The sequence below is a fragment of the Herpailurus yagouaroundi genome, unplaced genomic scaffold, assembly GCF_014898765.1.
Source record: "Herpailurus yagouaroundi ecotype Mexico unplaced genomic scaffold, PumYag 29, whole genome shotgun sequence".
NCBI classification, from domain to species: domain Eukaryota; kingdom Metazoa; phylum Chordata; class Mammalia; order Carnivora; family Felidae; genus Herpailurus; species Herpailurus yagouaroundi.
This window is the reverse complement of record NW_024412377.1, coordinates 30,692,643-30,708,476: the sequence shown is the minus strand read 5'-3', so window position 1 is coordinate 30,708,476 and position 15,834 is coordinate 30,692,643. Positions and strand designations below refer to the sequence as shown.

Here is a 15,834-nt window from a genome sequence, read left to right as displayed (position 1 = left end):
AAAGCTTTTAATGTGCAAATATCATTCAAGGTAAAATGTATCAAGCGAAAGAGCAGTGCTTTAACATCTGCTGAACTTCTGAAATTATTAATTTTAACTTGTTTTTACCCTGCTCTTTTTTCCATTGCTATTAATAGCAAGGAACATATTGATATGTAAAAAAGTAACTTTGTTCTAGCAGGTACTACAGAAGAGTAGAGACAAATTTGTATAAACAGCTGTGAAAAAAATCCCTCCAGCAACGCCCCTTTTTGTAGGAAGGGCGTTGTGGCAGCTTTTAGTGCTATTCTTAATCATTGTTTCATAATCTATTTCTAGGGAAACAGCGCTCTCAAAACATTAGAAATGAATCCTTGTACCCCAAATAATGTTGAAGTTCTGGAAACTCGATCAGCAGTTCCTAAAATAGAAGATACAGAAATAATTTCTCCCGTAGTCGAGCGCCCAGAAGAGAGCTCTGATGCGGAACCCGAGAACCATGTGGTTGTGTCCTATTGTCCGCCAGTCATCGAGGAAGAAATACCGAACCCGGGAGTGGATGAAGCCGGAGGGACCTCACAAGTCATTTACATCGATGTCCAGTCCATGTACCAGCCTCAGGCAAAACCAGAAGAGGAACAAGAGAGCGACCCCGTCGGGGGGGCAGGCTATAAGCCACAAATGCACCTCCCCATCACTTCTACTGTAGAAGACCTGGCTGCAGACGCTGACTTAGATAAAACTGCAGGTTACAGACCTCAGGCCAATGTAAATACTTGGAACTTAGTATCTCCAGACTCCCCCAGATCCACAGACAGCAACAGTGAAATTGTCTCTTTTGGAAGTCCCTGCTCCATTAACTCCCGACAATTTTTGATTCCTCCTAAAGATGAAGACTCTCCTAAATCGAATGGAGGAGGATGGTCCTTTACAAACTTCTTCCAGAACAAACCGAATGACTAACAGTGTCACTCTGTCACTTCAGTCTGCCATCTCAGTAAGCTCTCACTGCTGGTGCTGCCGTGCCAGCACGGGGCATCTTGGAGGGATCCTGTGAAGTGTTGTTAGCAAGGTGGACCTCACTGCGCAAGTTACACTCCAAGTGTTAATGTGCTCTTAACGTAGTCTCATGGCCCAAGTAGGGTAACTCAGAAATCCAGACCATGCAACTCAAGTTTCGGAGCTATCTGTGATTAGAGCCAAAGAATTCTCTCGTGCTCCACCTTTGGGGAGCACTTCACGGCTAATCCTGTCCGGTCCCACACATGGCAAAACAACTCCCACAGCAGCGCGTTCTGTTCTGTCAGTGGTTTTCTCATACGGATACTTTATGGAATTGCAAGCAGATTTACAGGCACAGGAGAAAAATGTCAAAGTAACAGATGATGTTTATTTGCCTGACACTTGCTCCATTTAGATGAAAACCAAGCACAGATTTCAAAATTGTTAACATCATTCTCCTCTATCCACAGCATTTACGAAAAATTAATATAATTTTTAACGTAGCAACAGCTACTTAGTGTTTTGTTTGATAAAGTATACTGATTTCCGTGCCTACTGTATAATGGTTATCAAACAGTTTTCTCAGGGGTACAAACGTTGAAAATGAGCGTGACACTGACCAGCCCAAATGAGAATCGTGTTCTCTTGCTTTGGGAGGGTTTACAAACCTGTCCCTTATTTTGTAGCTTGCATGCGGACTTCCCTTGTTGCAGTTGGTTGCCCTAATACTTAAAATTGAAATTTCTGAGACTGCAGATCTAAGTTTTTCTAAACATCTGTTTTTTTGCGTGTGACACGGTGCCCGTTTTGTAAACATGAGCAAATTCAGTATTACTGATAAACACAGGATTCCCGGGGTTTCCTGTTTGAGGTGACTACTGGGCAGTCTCGCTGTGTCAGCCGTTCTCGTGCAGCAGCCCTGATCGGTGTCAGTGCCTCCTGAGAAGGCTGTGCCACGGAGCCCCACGCACCCAGGCGGTGATGACCCAGGACATCTCGTAGCAGACGTTCCTCCCGATCAGGCATTTTGGCAGGTTCTGCCTCTGAAATGATCGTGAGTCCAGACTGTTTGATCCAGTCCTCAAAGTTTTAAATCTAAAACTAAAAAGAGAATGCTTCCTGTAGGAACAGTTACTCAAGGGCTATTTTGTATGAACTGTCACAAAGTCAGTTTGAATCCGTGGGCACGCCTGCAGTAAGGGCACAGCATTTTCTTTGTGAGCTGCCCGTGACTGTGTGTCCTCTCAGCATCCTCTGCCCCCTTCGGTCTTCATAAGTGATGTCTAGGACGAATGTGGTCAGAATGAAAAACTCAAAAGTGTATCTTCTGTTTCCCTCACCCCCACGTTGTCTTGTGTGTTTTGTCTTTTGACAGTTAAGGCAAAGTACCTGAAAAATGGACATCTCTGAATACATCAAAATGTGCCTGGTTTTTTCTTTTTTATCATCCGAGGTTCTGTGATGTATTTGCATATAATGGATCAGTTGTCTTTTTTTCTAGCTCCTAATGTTTCTTTTATAAAAACCATGTCATGGAAAAAAGCCACAGGGTGACAAGGAGCAAAATCCATTTGGGTACTCTATGAATCCTGGCTCTAATCGCTAGAGTTCAACTAAATTCTTGAGCTTCATGTTACATGGACACGTGCGATGAACTAGAACTAATTATATACACACACGGTATATTAAAACCATGTCATAGCTCCTTGGGATTTAAAACAGTGAAAAATCTATCAAGCCAGAGCCATCCCTAACAGTTTTCTCTTCTTCTTTATCTTCTTGGGCTCCTTTCCTCAGCTTACACCCCAGACACTCAGACCTGGGGCTCCCTTCGTTTCCCGCCGTGGCTGGTCATTACCGCGCCCCTGCTGCCCGCAACTCATGCCTCGTTCCCCCTGAAACCAGATGGATCCTGCACTTCCATCTCCTTAGGATAGCATATGTGTTGGCTAAGGTAGACATTTTTTTTGGTGTGAACTACACCTCACCGAGAATGGGAAAAGTCAGGCCAGCAGAAATTGATCTGTGTCATCAGTACATATGCATTATGCATTGCAGCCGTGGCCATGTGGATCTGATGCCCTTTCCAGCCTGTACAGCTCATTTGTTCAGCTGACAGGGAATATCACTGGGCTGTTGAGTCCTTTCACCTTGTCCGAGACTTCAGTACTTTTCCTGCATGAAAAAGGTTCAGAGAGCTGCTCGGCTCTGCTCTCCCCTGCCTCTGGGGTTCCATACACAGTGATCACTAGGTTAATGGGAAGCAGAGTAACACTGTTAGTGTGGGTAGGCTCCTGATAAGTTGCCTCATGCTTCGGAGTATGTGGTTTAGGTGTCAGGCCAAAGGTTCCTTGCCTTTTCCCACGGAATTGAAGACAGCCAGACCCACTGTGTAAATCCTAAGTTATTACCCCCCACCCACTCCCAACCCCCCAACCTGGGCATATGGGGGTGGCCTCAACACGGGGAGAGAGAGGGGAGGGGTGGAGAGAGAAGATGCCCTTTGTCACATATCCAGTTGTTTGTGGCACTGGAGACCCTGGTAAATGTGCACTGTCCGTCAATGCTGGGGCCATGCTCCAGTGTGAAAAGCAGTTTCGTAGGGGTCCTGCTCTGTCCAGTCATGGTAGCGCCTCTGCCTGGGGCAGGGGAGACTAGAATTGTTCTCTCCAGCCCTTCCTGACTGGGAAAGTAATTGGGAAATCCCTCTTTCCTCAACTAAGGCCTAGTCATTGCTTAGAACATTCTAAATATCTGAACTATAGTTACGCCCCACCATGTCTGTTTAATAGTACTGTGTTATTAGGACGCATTTTCATATCTCTTACAAGCCAGTTCACTTAGTAGCCAATTTCAGATCAAGTTTCCCTTGTGAGAAATGGAGGTTCTGGTGGTCATTATGGCTGCCTTTCTGTTGTGAGTGGCCCTCCTAGCTAGGTAAACAACATTTAGCATAAAAATATTCTTAGAAGACGTAGCTAGCATTTTGACATTAGCTAGAGCTTGTACATTATGGACTGTGTGGATTAATCTCCACATAGAGTTGCAGTCATCAGTGTGTTGAACTGTAGAAGCCTGGATTTGAGATTGTGACCCTGGGTATCTGGACAGTTGTGTGTTTATGTGCTTAGGTGACAGAGGTGCTCTGTTCTGCAGCTGAGACTCAGAAGCAGCCGTTCGTGGAACAAGTTCAGGGCGGAAGTGTCAGCCTCGTCTTCCATACCAGCATAACCTTCACGGCCCGTGGGTCTGAAGAATTTAGACACCCAGTACTGTCGCCCTCTCAGAAACTGGTGAAAGTCACACTGTTAAAACTTGATGCAACTTGGATTCTTGCTGGAAGTTATTAGTCCTGTAATTCTTAGTGGTTTTCATGTTGTCCACGTTTAGGAACATTACAGCCCTTTCTGTGTTTGAATAACTAGATTTAGGTTAGTGCAAAAAGAATTTGAAATCAATTTTACGGTCTTTTGAAATTGAAGTACTCCCTAACATTCGACATGCAGAAAATGTTATCAAAGCTTTCTCCTGCTCAGGCACATAATCTGATAAGACTTTTTTTTTTTTTTTCTATTTACACTAAAGTAATTTTTACTGTTATCTGTTTCGAACCATTTAAACACTTGCATATCTTTTATAAAATGTCTTTTTTTTTTCTTATTTCTTATCTAAAATTAAGCATCTCAGAATTCAAATGTGAGATCATTAACTATTTACAAAGACTAGGTACATAGTGGGAGTTCAATGAGTAATTGTTTATCGAGGCCCCTTCCAGAAAGTGCAGAATAACTAGTTTTCCTGAAGGGTGGTATGTCCCAGGATCTAGCGTGTGTGGATCTAAGACTATCGGCTGAAAGATTCAGATCTACTCACGAAGTAGCTCCAGTTTCAACGAAAACTTGGGAAAGACTCCTGCAAAAGCATCACTGTCTTATTCCTTGCATCTTATTCCCTCCCTCATGAGTATTCGTAGTGTCTTTTTATTTGATGGCTACAAAACTTGGGACCTGTTTGTGCCAACCAGCATGTGTTCTAGCGAACCAACACTACACTGATGTGTGAGCTTAACCGATTAATGTAAGCATTCATTCATTCTCTGGATAAACTCTTTCTTCAAAGCGTTTATTTTAAACTGGCACTTCCCGCCAAAACAAAATTCCATGGTACCGTGCCCATCCATCTTACTTTTTATATCCAGAAGAAAATTTTTCACAGAAGGAAAAGATTTTCTAAACTTACTGTAAATGCATCTTTTAGATATGACCTTAGAATATCATTGGAAAGCACTTGGTTTAAATTTGCTCCCTTTATGTCTTCATGGATTATGTACCAGGGCTATTAATATTTAAACTTCTTATTTCAATACGGTCGTGAGATTTTTATTTCTTTTCAGTTTGAGCTTTTGTCTATTACATGATCATATTCATGCCAGTTATAATACAAATGAGCTATTTTTAATGCCTATATGGAGGATCAAGAACATTAAGTTCATGTGTCAGGCTTTATCGTGTGTGGTAAAATTCCAGGGGATGTGATTTGATCTGGAATATATCCAAATTCTTACAATTATGATACTGAGTTCTGAAAGGTTTCTGTTGCTTTTAATCATGGGTAGTGCTTATTTCTCCCTCTATTAAGAATGTTCATATTTTGGATTAAAAGTGTTTTAAGAGGGAAAACTTCTGAATGTTTTTATGTACAAGTGCCTAGCTGAAGAACCATAGAAACAGGAAGTTCAAAATCTCTTAAATATGGAAACTATACTGATTGAATATTAACCAAATACAAAACAGTAATAACATCGTACTTTTTGATGGCTATAAGTTAAAAGATGTGGGTGGGGGAAATGAATATTTAATTGATAAGAAAATTAATTTGTGTTACATAAATCTTCTGAGATTGCCTTTGCAGTCAGTAGCCAGTCATAATTTTAAAAAGCCCAAATAACTAACACCATAGACCTTATGCTGTCCTTAAGCCAAAAATACTTTGTATACCTGGTTGATGGCTTATTTAAATGTATTGAAGTTCCTTATACATTTAAAATGTACTTCCCTTCATAATTATTCCATTTTAAAAAGGGGTAACTTTCAATTTCTGAACTTACTATTTCTCCTAAGCATTCCATTATAAGAGCTCAGAAAGATTTCTAGATGGTATATAAAATTTTCATTGAAACATGGACAAGCTAAACTGTTAGGTTTAACATTAGTATTTTTGTAATTGAGCATAGAAAACAATAGTAATTAATTATTTTCATAAGACATTTTTCAAATATTCTGCCCCCAATTTGATTCCAAAACTTTTTGGATGTTTATGATATACTCATCTATTTAATTTTTTCCTTCCAACATAATGCTTTGGGAAAATGTGAATATGTTATGAATAGTTGAAGACAACACACAAGAAAAAACCCTGTTCGGTTTGTTGTTGTGGAAGGGTGGGTATTCTAAGATACCATGGGCTTTGTTTCTCCTGTTATTTTCTCAGAAAGGAGCATGGCTTTTTCTTACATACATTTCAATTCAGAGTTGCTTGAAAAAGATTGGCCTGGATAGAAAGACATCCAAAATTTGAGATAGAACCACCTTAAAAACAGGTCCAAAGGTAAAAGTCACTTAAAAACTTAACTATCCTAAAGGAATGTGTTGCCTTTTCTTCTCTTTCATTAGTTGGCCAGAAGTCAGAGGTCCTCTTCATAACATTAGGAAATTGCCATTTTTTTACTTTCAAAATTGCATTGTAGTGAATTACTGTTTACAAAATACACATACTGTGAACAGATATAACTTTTTGTTTTTTATAAGGTTGTTTGTAGAGTGAGTGGTTTTTTTTTTTAAGGGTTCTGTGTTAAATATTTTCAGTTTTTAAAATAAATACTAGTAACTGTTTACTAATTTTTGTTTGGTCAGGTGTGTGCAGATGTAGCGGAAAGATAGGGAGAAATCAAATCCAACACTGTTCCTGTATTCATTTCTTAAAATGTCACCACTACAGACCTAAAAACAACAACAACAACAAAAAAAAACCCGAGCTATAATTTGTGATAATCTGTACCTAAAATCATACTTAATCATGTAAGGAAACATCTAAATACTCATGTAGAGGAAGCAAACTACAGAGTGCAGTATATTTGTGTGATTCAGTCTGATTCACAGAATTCCGAGTTCAAAATGGAATAAAACAACTCCACTTAACAGAGATGACAACTGAAGTATTTTCTGCCTTGTGAAAATGTGGAGATTATGTTGCTGTTAGAATGGAAAATTTGAACATTTTATATCCTCGTATAATTTCAGAATTTAGTTTCCATATCTTTTGGAGAACATGGTTATATCAAGAACATAGAATATAAGTAACCTATTACTAAGACACCTTAAATGTAAAACTAGTATGCTTGGCTGTTAACTCTAAAGATGTTACTTATGTTTGTTTTTAAAACATGCATGTATTTAACAATTTTATCATAGTATTGTCATGGAAAAAAATAAATATATTTTCTTACAACTTACGCAGACGAATTTGGGCATTACTGGTTTTTTTTTTTTTTTTTTTTCCCTCCTGTCTTAAGCACTTAGGAAAAATACCTTCTGCTTTAATACTTCTGTTAATTCTGATAAGAATTACACTGGTTTATGAAGCAATAACGTAGGGCTATCTATACATTTTTAATATTTTAATACATTGCTATGCCATTGAGATAATCATCTGTATCTTCCACTAAATCTATAATCTGTGTACCAGAAATGTTAGCATAAAAATAACCAAAAAGTGGGACTCCAACATTATAAAACAACACTGGTCCTTAAAAGTATGGTTTCTAATTTCTTCCCTTTGAAGACCAACATTTCTGGACCTTCTAGGAATATATCAAAATTAGTTTTATCTCAAGTTACCGAATTTGGAAATCCAGTCGTTGCTTCAGCAAAACCTCAGTAATTTTCAAGTAAGAAGTGATCTTTTTTTTTTTTTTTCCAACGTTTATTTATTTTTGGGACAGAGAGAGACAGAGCATGAACGGGGGAGGGGCAGAGAGAGAGGGAGACACAGAATCGGAAACAGGCTCCAGGCTCCGAGCCATCAGCCCAGAACCTGATGCGGGGCTCGAACTCACGGACCGCGAGATCGTGACCTGGCTGAAGTCGGACGCTTAACCGACTGCGCCACCCAGGCGCCCCGTAAGAAGTGATCTTAAGTAGAATTTCATAAGGGGGAGAAATTAAGTCTTTGGTCCTGTGTAGCCTGTGCTTTACCCAGAGTAACAACTGAAATATGAATGGGCCACAATTTAACCTGAAGAAACTGTGAACTAATTTTGAATTAGTTGTGAAACACGTGTTAGTGTTTAAGCCCTAAGAGAGCGTGTACATGTGGTCTGTCCTCCAGGGAGATGTCCATGCATAACTTGTTTCCCAGATGGTGAATTCTTGAGCCAAAATACATAGCCCCATCAACTGTAGGGACTTTGAAAAGGTCAAAAAGAGAGGAACGATGTATTAGGGAAAGAAAAGTAGAGATGTATGAACTTGTTTTTAATGTATTCAACATCACTAAAAATGTTAGTTTACAAACCCCAGTTCTTTACAAAAGAGCTGTGTAAAAGTTAGTTTTGAATGGCCTATGAGGTTGATCCAGTACCCTTCCCCTGGAGCGACTAACAGAAAAATTAAAAGTATTTATTCGGTCTCTAAGAACCAGCGAAGTTGATGTAACTAGAGATGTCTTGAACTAATTCGGGATTAAATTGGAGATGATTTTATCCCAGAGTGATTAGTTTCAGATTAAAGAGACAAGAAAAGCTTTTGAGGAGGATTTTGGTAAAAACTGGGAAGCAGAAATCCTGTTAAAATGAGTGCAACTGAAGCGTCCTGGCTGCTCAAGATTCTCTCTGAACCTTTGAAAGGTGAGAACGAGTCTGAGGTCCCAGCTCAGATGCAAATCTGCTTCCCGGGTGACCCCAGCCAGCTTTATCACTGCTGTGGAAGCAGGCCCTCGCGTCTTCCGCTGCAGACAGCCTTCCAAGGCCGGAGCGGGCGCCCTCCGGCGCCCGGCGGCCATCTTCCTATCCCTGCAGGTACTTGCACACCCCCCTCCCCCCACTCACCTGGTCCTCAGGGCGGATTCTGATTCGAGAGGCAGGAGGCCCTGAAGAAGCCGAGTGCAAGACACGCGCACCCTCCTAATCCCAGATTGCCCAATTACCACCAGCCAATGGCACCCTTCACAAATGAACCTCGAGTCTAATTTTCTGCCGTTGGTGGCTCCTTTCCTCTCCTGTGGCGGTGGACGGGGTTTCCCGTGAGACCAGGCGGCGGCTGGCTTGCCTGAGCCACGCACATCTGGCTCCCAGCTGGTTTCACCACCTGCTACCTGGGCCACCCTGGGGGAATTACCAAACTCTCGCTCTCCTCCGCCCTGAACGGTGGGTCTTGATAACCTCTTCTCGCAAAGCTGTCGTGAGGATTCCCATAGTGTATGTGATGCTCCCAACAGAATAGGTGTGAGATTCTTACATGTGACTCTATCCCTCCAGAAGCCTCAGGAACGGCTCTTTGTGACCGGCACCTCAAATGTGAAAATGCCTTAGACACGGATAAGATGCACCTTAGGCTACGGCCCACAGTTACCCAGAGGGCTGTTTGTTACACGGCAAGAGTCCTGCCAAGATGAACCACGGGGCCTGTTCCCACCTGCTCATATGCTGGACTCCACCTTTCTTTACCTGGGTGACTGTCTCCGTCCTCACGTCTCAGTTAAAGCATTGCTGGCTCAGGGAGTTCTCTTCCAGTGTCCCAGGACCTCCACCTCTCCCTGCACCCCACCTCTGTGTGGCACCCCCACCCCTCCAGGCAGCCCACCTCTGCACAGCACCCCCACCTCTCCCTGCACCCCCACCCCCTCTGCTCACCGAGCACGGTTCTAATGCTTTCTTCGACACAGAAATTGAGCGTCTCAGCGCTGCATCCACAGAGCACGGCACAGTATCAGACGCACCCCAAGAGCCTGATAGTCCTGAAATAACCGTACCTTGAAAAGCCAATACGTGGCCTGTTTCCTGGCTATAAGAACTACATTATTTTACAGAGAGGTGATCCGCCTGTGGCAAAGTCTCCAACCATGGAAAGACAGGGGGTCCTCACGGAATTGCTGTGCCTCAGACAAGGTGGTGGCCCAAGGCGCTCCTTCTCTGGTGAGCCAGGGAGGGTTTGTTCACCGGAGGTCCTCAAGTATTTGTTGAACGTGGTGACCCTGTGTTCCTCCTCAAGGAAATTTGCTCTTATCCTCATATCTCTTTGACAGCAGTGGATAAAGGATAAATAGCCTTGACTGAAGTGACAACAGGTTCGAGCCCTCCTCCTGCCCACCATCCACCACCACCACACCTCCTCCCTGTCTGGAAATCGATTTCCTTCTCTCTGGGTTAGGTTCTCTGCATTCTTCCAAGTGACAATTTGCATAACCAGGCGATCCATTTCTGTCCCCACCTCTCCTCCCCGAATTGCGCATCTGCTTCTCCAGAAGACAACCCTTATGGCATCTCTCAGACATTTACCTGATGGGTAGGTGAGTCCCGGTAAGTTGCACAGGCCACACGGGGCTGTAGACCCTCACTTTACCCGGGGCTAACACGTCTCTTCTCTACATCCAGAACTTTCTTCTCTCAGGTCAGATGACCCCAGAGAGCTGGGCCCGTAGGGTCAGGCTCCTCCAAGCTTATAGGCAACTGCCTTTTCCAGTGGCCTCCCAGCATGATGGGCGAGGACTCTGGTGGGCCTGGCCTGTGTCACGTGTCCGTCCATGGGCTGGTGATGTGGCTGGACAGAAGTTCTGTTCAGAGGCCACTTTTACAAAAACCACACAAAGTCCCCCAAAAAGAAGAGAGGTAGAATTTCGAGTGGCCAAAACAATAAATATTTACTACTGGCTCACTGAAGAAAAACTAGAAAGTAAATGAAAGGAAATGGGAAAAAAATCGCTATCTTCTTATACAGCATTAGCTATTTTTAATACTTTGCCTGTTATCCTCTTGGACATTTTTCCTATGTGGATGTGTATATGTAAATATTTACACATTTTCATATACGTGTATATGCGTGCATATATAAAAGGGTTATATTGTGTATTCTGTTTTCAAACCTCTTGTATTTAACATATTTTGAAAATCTTTTTTCATATCAATAGAATATTCATGTGCATTGTTCTTTCATGGATATGTAACACTAGTGTATGGAAATATTATTTAAATTTCTTATTCCTCAGTCCTTATTGAATTCCTTTAGTCCGTAATTTATTCATACTATTCATATTTTCATTAAATAATGGATGACTTCGAAAGCCAGGCAAAGATGTCTGGCATTGATTTGGCTGGGACTAAAAAACAACACTCAGATTTCACACTAGGAACCATTGGCACATTATACTCAAGCGCTCCCCAACTTTTCTATGCCATAAAATGCAGTCTTTTATACCAACTGACTAATGAAGATTCCAACCTAACGCAGAGTTCTGCTTACACGGTACTTCCTCTAAGGTGATAGGGCGGCCAGCGGGAGCTTGGGAGTGGGGGCTGCTCAGGGCTCATGCAGGGTGGCCGTCGGAAAAGGCAGCTGCCTGGCTCAATTTAGCCAGTCCTCGGGGCACCCACACCAGCAGCTGAACCCCATCCCGGGCCCTCCGTTATTGGTAAGAGTCCCTGGACCCACGGGAAACAGGACTTTCAGGAACTATAAACAGGGATTTTGAAATCTTTTGATACCCTCCGGGAATAGAAGTCCCTTTATCCTAGGAGCCTTTGACTCATTGTCTAGGGACGCGGCAGGCTGTGGCGCATTCTTTACTGAGAGAGCACATGACATGAACGTGTCTTAGGAAAACAAATCTGGTTTCCGGTGAAGCACTGTGTGGGAGGTAGCACCGCCCGGTAGTCAGGGCTGATGGGGTCTAGCCAGCAGAATTCTAAGATGGCCCCCGAGATGCTCGCCCCTGGTGCACAGGCTGCTACAATCCCACTCCCTGGAGTGTGAATGTGACAGGATGGCACTCCCACGATTAGGTTACCCATCAGTTGACTTGTGTTCATAGAAAGGAAGATTATCCACGATGGGTAGCCGAATCAGGAGCGCTCACAGGAGGGACCGGGCCTTGAAGAAAGTCTCCTGACCGCTTCGAAGGAGCAGGTGGCCGGTGAGTGTGCCAGATGAGACCACAGCCCTGGGGGACACTTGGATCTGAGGAGCTGGGTCTTCTCTGTCCTTCGTAGGCTCACCCGTGTCTCATCCAGGGGTCGGTTCCCACCGAGGGAATCCTTAGCAAATGTTCATGAAGCAAACGTGTGCTGGCACGTTCTGCGAAGGCGAGCGCTAAAGCAATGCATGTGAGGCCCCAAGAGATCATTTGGCCTCCCTCCAGCCTAACAGCCCCCAAGCTTCTGAACAAACCCCAAGGGCTTCAGGCTGCCAGGCCAGAGGCAGTTCTGTCACCGTAAAGAAGACCCCCAACCCTTGGCAAATCATTTTACCTCCCCAGTCCTGAGGGGCTGGATCAGTCTGTCCCCCAGCTTCATTCGTGAGGCTGGAGAAATGTGACTCAGACAAATAGCGGGTACATTTTCTGCTCTGACAGTGCCCCCATATCATGCCCACACTCCGCCAGGTGCCCTTTGGAGCTGATGCTAGTGACAACACAGGACGCCCACAGCCGGGGCAGCCTTGAACTCATACCGCTCTCCTCCACTCTCTCTTGGCCTGCTAGTGTCTTCACCTGGTCTCTGCTTTCCTGCAGCCTAGCAGGATTTTCTGCAGCTGATCCTCTGGCCCGGTGCCTGTTACTTTTGTGGCTAAATGAGGATATCTGAGCAAATTTCTTGAGCTCCCCTGGCCTTCCTTCTCAGAGACATTCCAATCCAAGTCCTCTTTCAGCCAAGTCGGAGCTGCAGCCCCATAACCGGGCTGTCCAAGGAGGCCATAGCCCCAAGCGGGGCTCTTGCTTGGAGGTGGGCAGCTGGGACACTGGGGGAGGTCGCACCACGTGTTTAGAGATTTCCGTGCTTCTGTAAGCCACTTGGAGCGTGAGCAGGTCAGCAAGATAAAGATAGACAAATAGAAAGCTGCGACCTCATCCCAAATACTGAGACATAGTGTTCCTCTCACATCCTTCCAGGAAAAGACAAGTGCTCCCAGGAGCCTTTCTAGGACCAAAGACGTCTCTGCAAAGGCAGACATGAAGAGGAGGAGAGCGAGCTTTCTCCGCTGCCTGCCCTGTGCTTTCAGTTCTTGGCCGGGGCCCCGGGGAGCACGCTGCTGCTTGGAAATAGTTTGCAACAACTCCCCCGGGTTCTGGAGGTTATTTGTGGAGGGGGAGGCGGAGGTGAGAAGGGAAAAAAACTTCAAACCCAGACCTCATTGCATCCTGGGGGTCCCTGAATCCCACCCTGATGGAATGGCTCCGGTTTCTGCTTTCACATTCAAACCGGAGTCCTTGAGAGAAGAGAACTTTGGAAGAAGGCAGACTCGGGCTCGGATGGGAAAGCGGCAGGCGGACACTTGGGCACTGGCCCCTCACCCCCGGGACTGTGCTGCCTGTGACAACTAACCTGAGGACGCAGCAGAATGCCGCAGAAGAATCCCGGAGCCCCTGAGCTGGTCCTGTCTGCAGGTCGGGGTAAGGGGTAGGAAAGTTCCACAACGAAGCATCATGCTTGTGTCCTCATGGAAGGACCACAGGCAAGGTTCCAGTCTTTCTGGCCAGATTGTCTTGCCAAGCCAAACAGGCCATGCGCATCCGCTCGGGGTGCCACCAAAGGAGGACCGTCATTAAGATGGAACACGTGAACGTGAGACTGGAGTGCAGTACCCCACGGGGGCTATCCCAGAAGCCAGTCCGTGTCGTTGCCCGAACATAGCCACCTGTAAGCTGGAACTTCCGGAGTGACAGCCTGTCACTTCCACTAAGACCTTTGAGAAGCTGATCGCACACGCTTATCAGCTAAGGGTCTGGGCTGGCGCAGGGCACCCCCACACCCCCACCCCCGTCCTCAACGGCAGCTACCGGATGCTGCCGGCCCGGGCGAGAGCTAGAAGAGGCCATGAAGGGAGTGTGGAGGGGCTAATGCTTTGTCCAGTCCTCTCTCCTAAAAGATTGATCGTCTTTCTACTCGGAGCTGGAATTCTCTGCCTTTATTTTCCCGAGCAGCTGGGCCTCTGCAGGCTGCTGTGGGCGCCCCCCATCCGAGGAGGAACGGCCTTCTGGGGCAGGGGGCTGGCTGTCAGAGCCGAGAGGGCTTGGGAGCCTCTCCCACTCTCTATTCTTCTTCCTTTGGGAACTCACAGTGCTAAAAACAAGCATTCTGAGAACCATATTTTTCTGGGTTAAAGGTGAAAAATGCAGCATTTCCTCCAAGTGGAAAGCACTGGGGCTGCCAGCTCCGGGCACATTTCCGAGATCCTTCCTCCCACTCAGGGAGGAGGCAGGGCCTGCTCGCCAGGGGGAGAAGGGATGAGGTGGGTGGCGAGGGGAAGGCGAGGAGGGAAGTCGGAAGGAAAGCACCGGTTCCTCTGGAACCAGGGCAGTCAGTGTATGGAAACCCGAGGCCTGTTTGTGTTGGCGCCGGCCTGGAGGCTGGGACAGCACCGGCTCCGGAAATGAAGAGCTAATAAGAGGGTGGGCGAGCGGGGCGGCTATTCGGAGTGGTGCCCGCCAGGCCGGGGTCATCAGGCTGCAACTCGCGGGCTTCTGGGACACTGCAGGGACTAAGACCTGCCCCCCCCCCCCCCCCAAGGCCTTCCAGAAAGAAATCCCACAACGGGGCTTAGAGGAAACCAAGCCAGTTTTAATAGGAAAGGCAAGAACATCCCCTGTCCTCACCCCATCCTCAGCCATCCTTGCTTAGAACACATGGAAGTCTGGGGAATTTTCTCGGGTCCTGATTGTGGGACGAAAGACCTTCAGGAATTCACGCTTCACGATATCCTTCCCGGGCAGGACAGGCATTGCGTTCACCTCCCGGCTCCCTGGCTCCTCAAACCTCTCTCTGGAGCCAAGGGCCCAGGAAGCTTCTTCGACATCCTCTCAACAGAGCCGCTACCCAAGGGCTATGGCACAAATCCTGTCCCACTGCTAGTTCCCCTTCCTTAGAATAACAGCATAGCTGCCCAGTACCAGGCAACAGGTGGAAGGAGGAGGGAGAACAGGGCCCAGCAGGGGAGGCTGGAGGAGGGGCAGAGATGGCCCCCGGGCCGGCCACTGACATCTTCACAGACCTCGTCCCCACCGCGGGGACAACCACGGCCAGGGGCCGCCTCACCCCGGCTGTGCGGCTGTGCGTCTCACCCTCTGCTGGGTGACTCAGCAGCTGTCTCCCTCCTACAGAGGTGTGGTCTCTTTCTTCATCTCTCGCATCTATGGGCTTGGGCTAATAAGACGTGGCAGAAGGGACCCGTGGCAGTTCCGAACCTAGGCTGTCAAAGGCCTTCCACCTTTACTCCAGTTTATTCCTCGCCCTCTCCTCCAGCACGAAGGGCATGCCCACCTACCCGCTGGTCCCACGGGGGGGATGAGAGCCACACGGAGCAGACCCAAGTCACCTCATCGTCCCCACCGAGGCCATCCTAAATCAGCCAGCCGCCACCCGAGTGAACAGGTCCAGCTGAGACCAGAAGAACCACCTGGCCAAGCCCGGCCGAGATCAGCAGAGTTGCCTGGCTGACCGCTCAATACACGAGAGCAATTAGTCCTTGCTGGGGTATGACCCTGGGGCTTTGTGGCCGCCGGGCGTGCAGGTTTTTGTAGCAGTAGACAACAGAGGGAGGGGAAACTGGGGCACCCACAGACCCAGCTTGAGATGGTCTCAGCCAC

General features: G+C 46.2%; 1 protein-coding gene across 1 annotated transcript in view; it reads left to right on the top strand.

Moving 5' to 3' along the window:
* Positions 1–2,893, top strand: part of LIFR (LIF receptor subunit alpha) — a 75,612-nt gene extending 72,719 nt beyond the window's left edge. The window contains exon 20 of the mRNA XM_040495731.1: positions 319–2,893. Within this exon, the coding sequence (XP_040351665.1) occupies positions 319–942 (624 nt within the window). The 3' untranslated portion in view covers positions 943–2,893. The remainder of the gene's footprint in view (positions 1–318) is intronic.
* Positions 2,894–15,834: the final 12,941 nt, after the last annotated feature.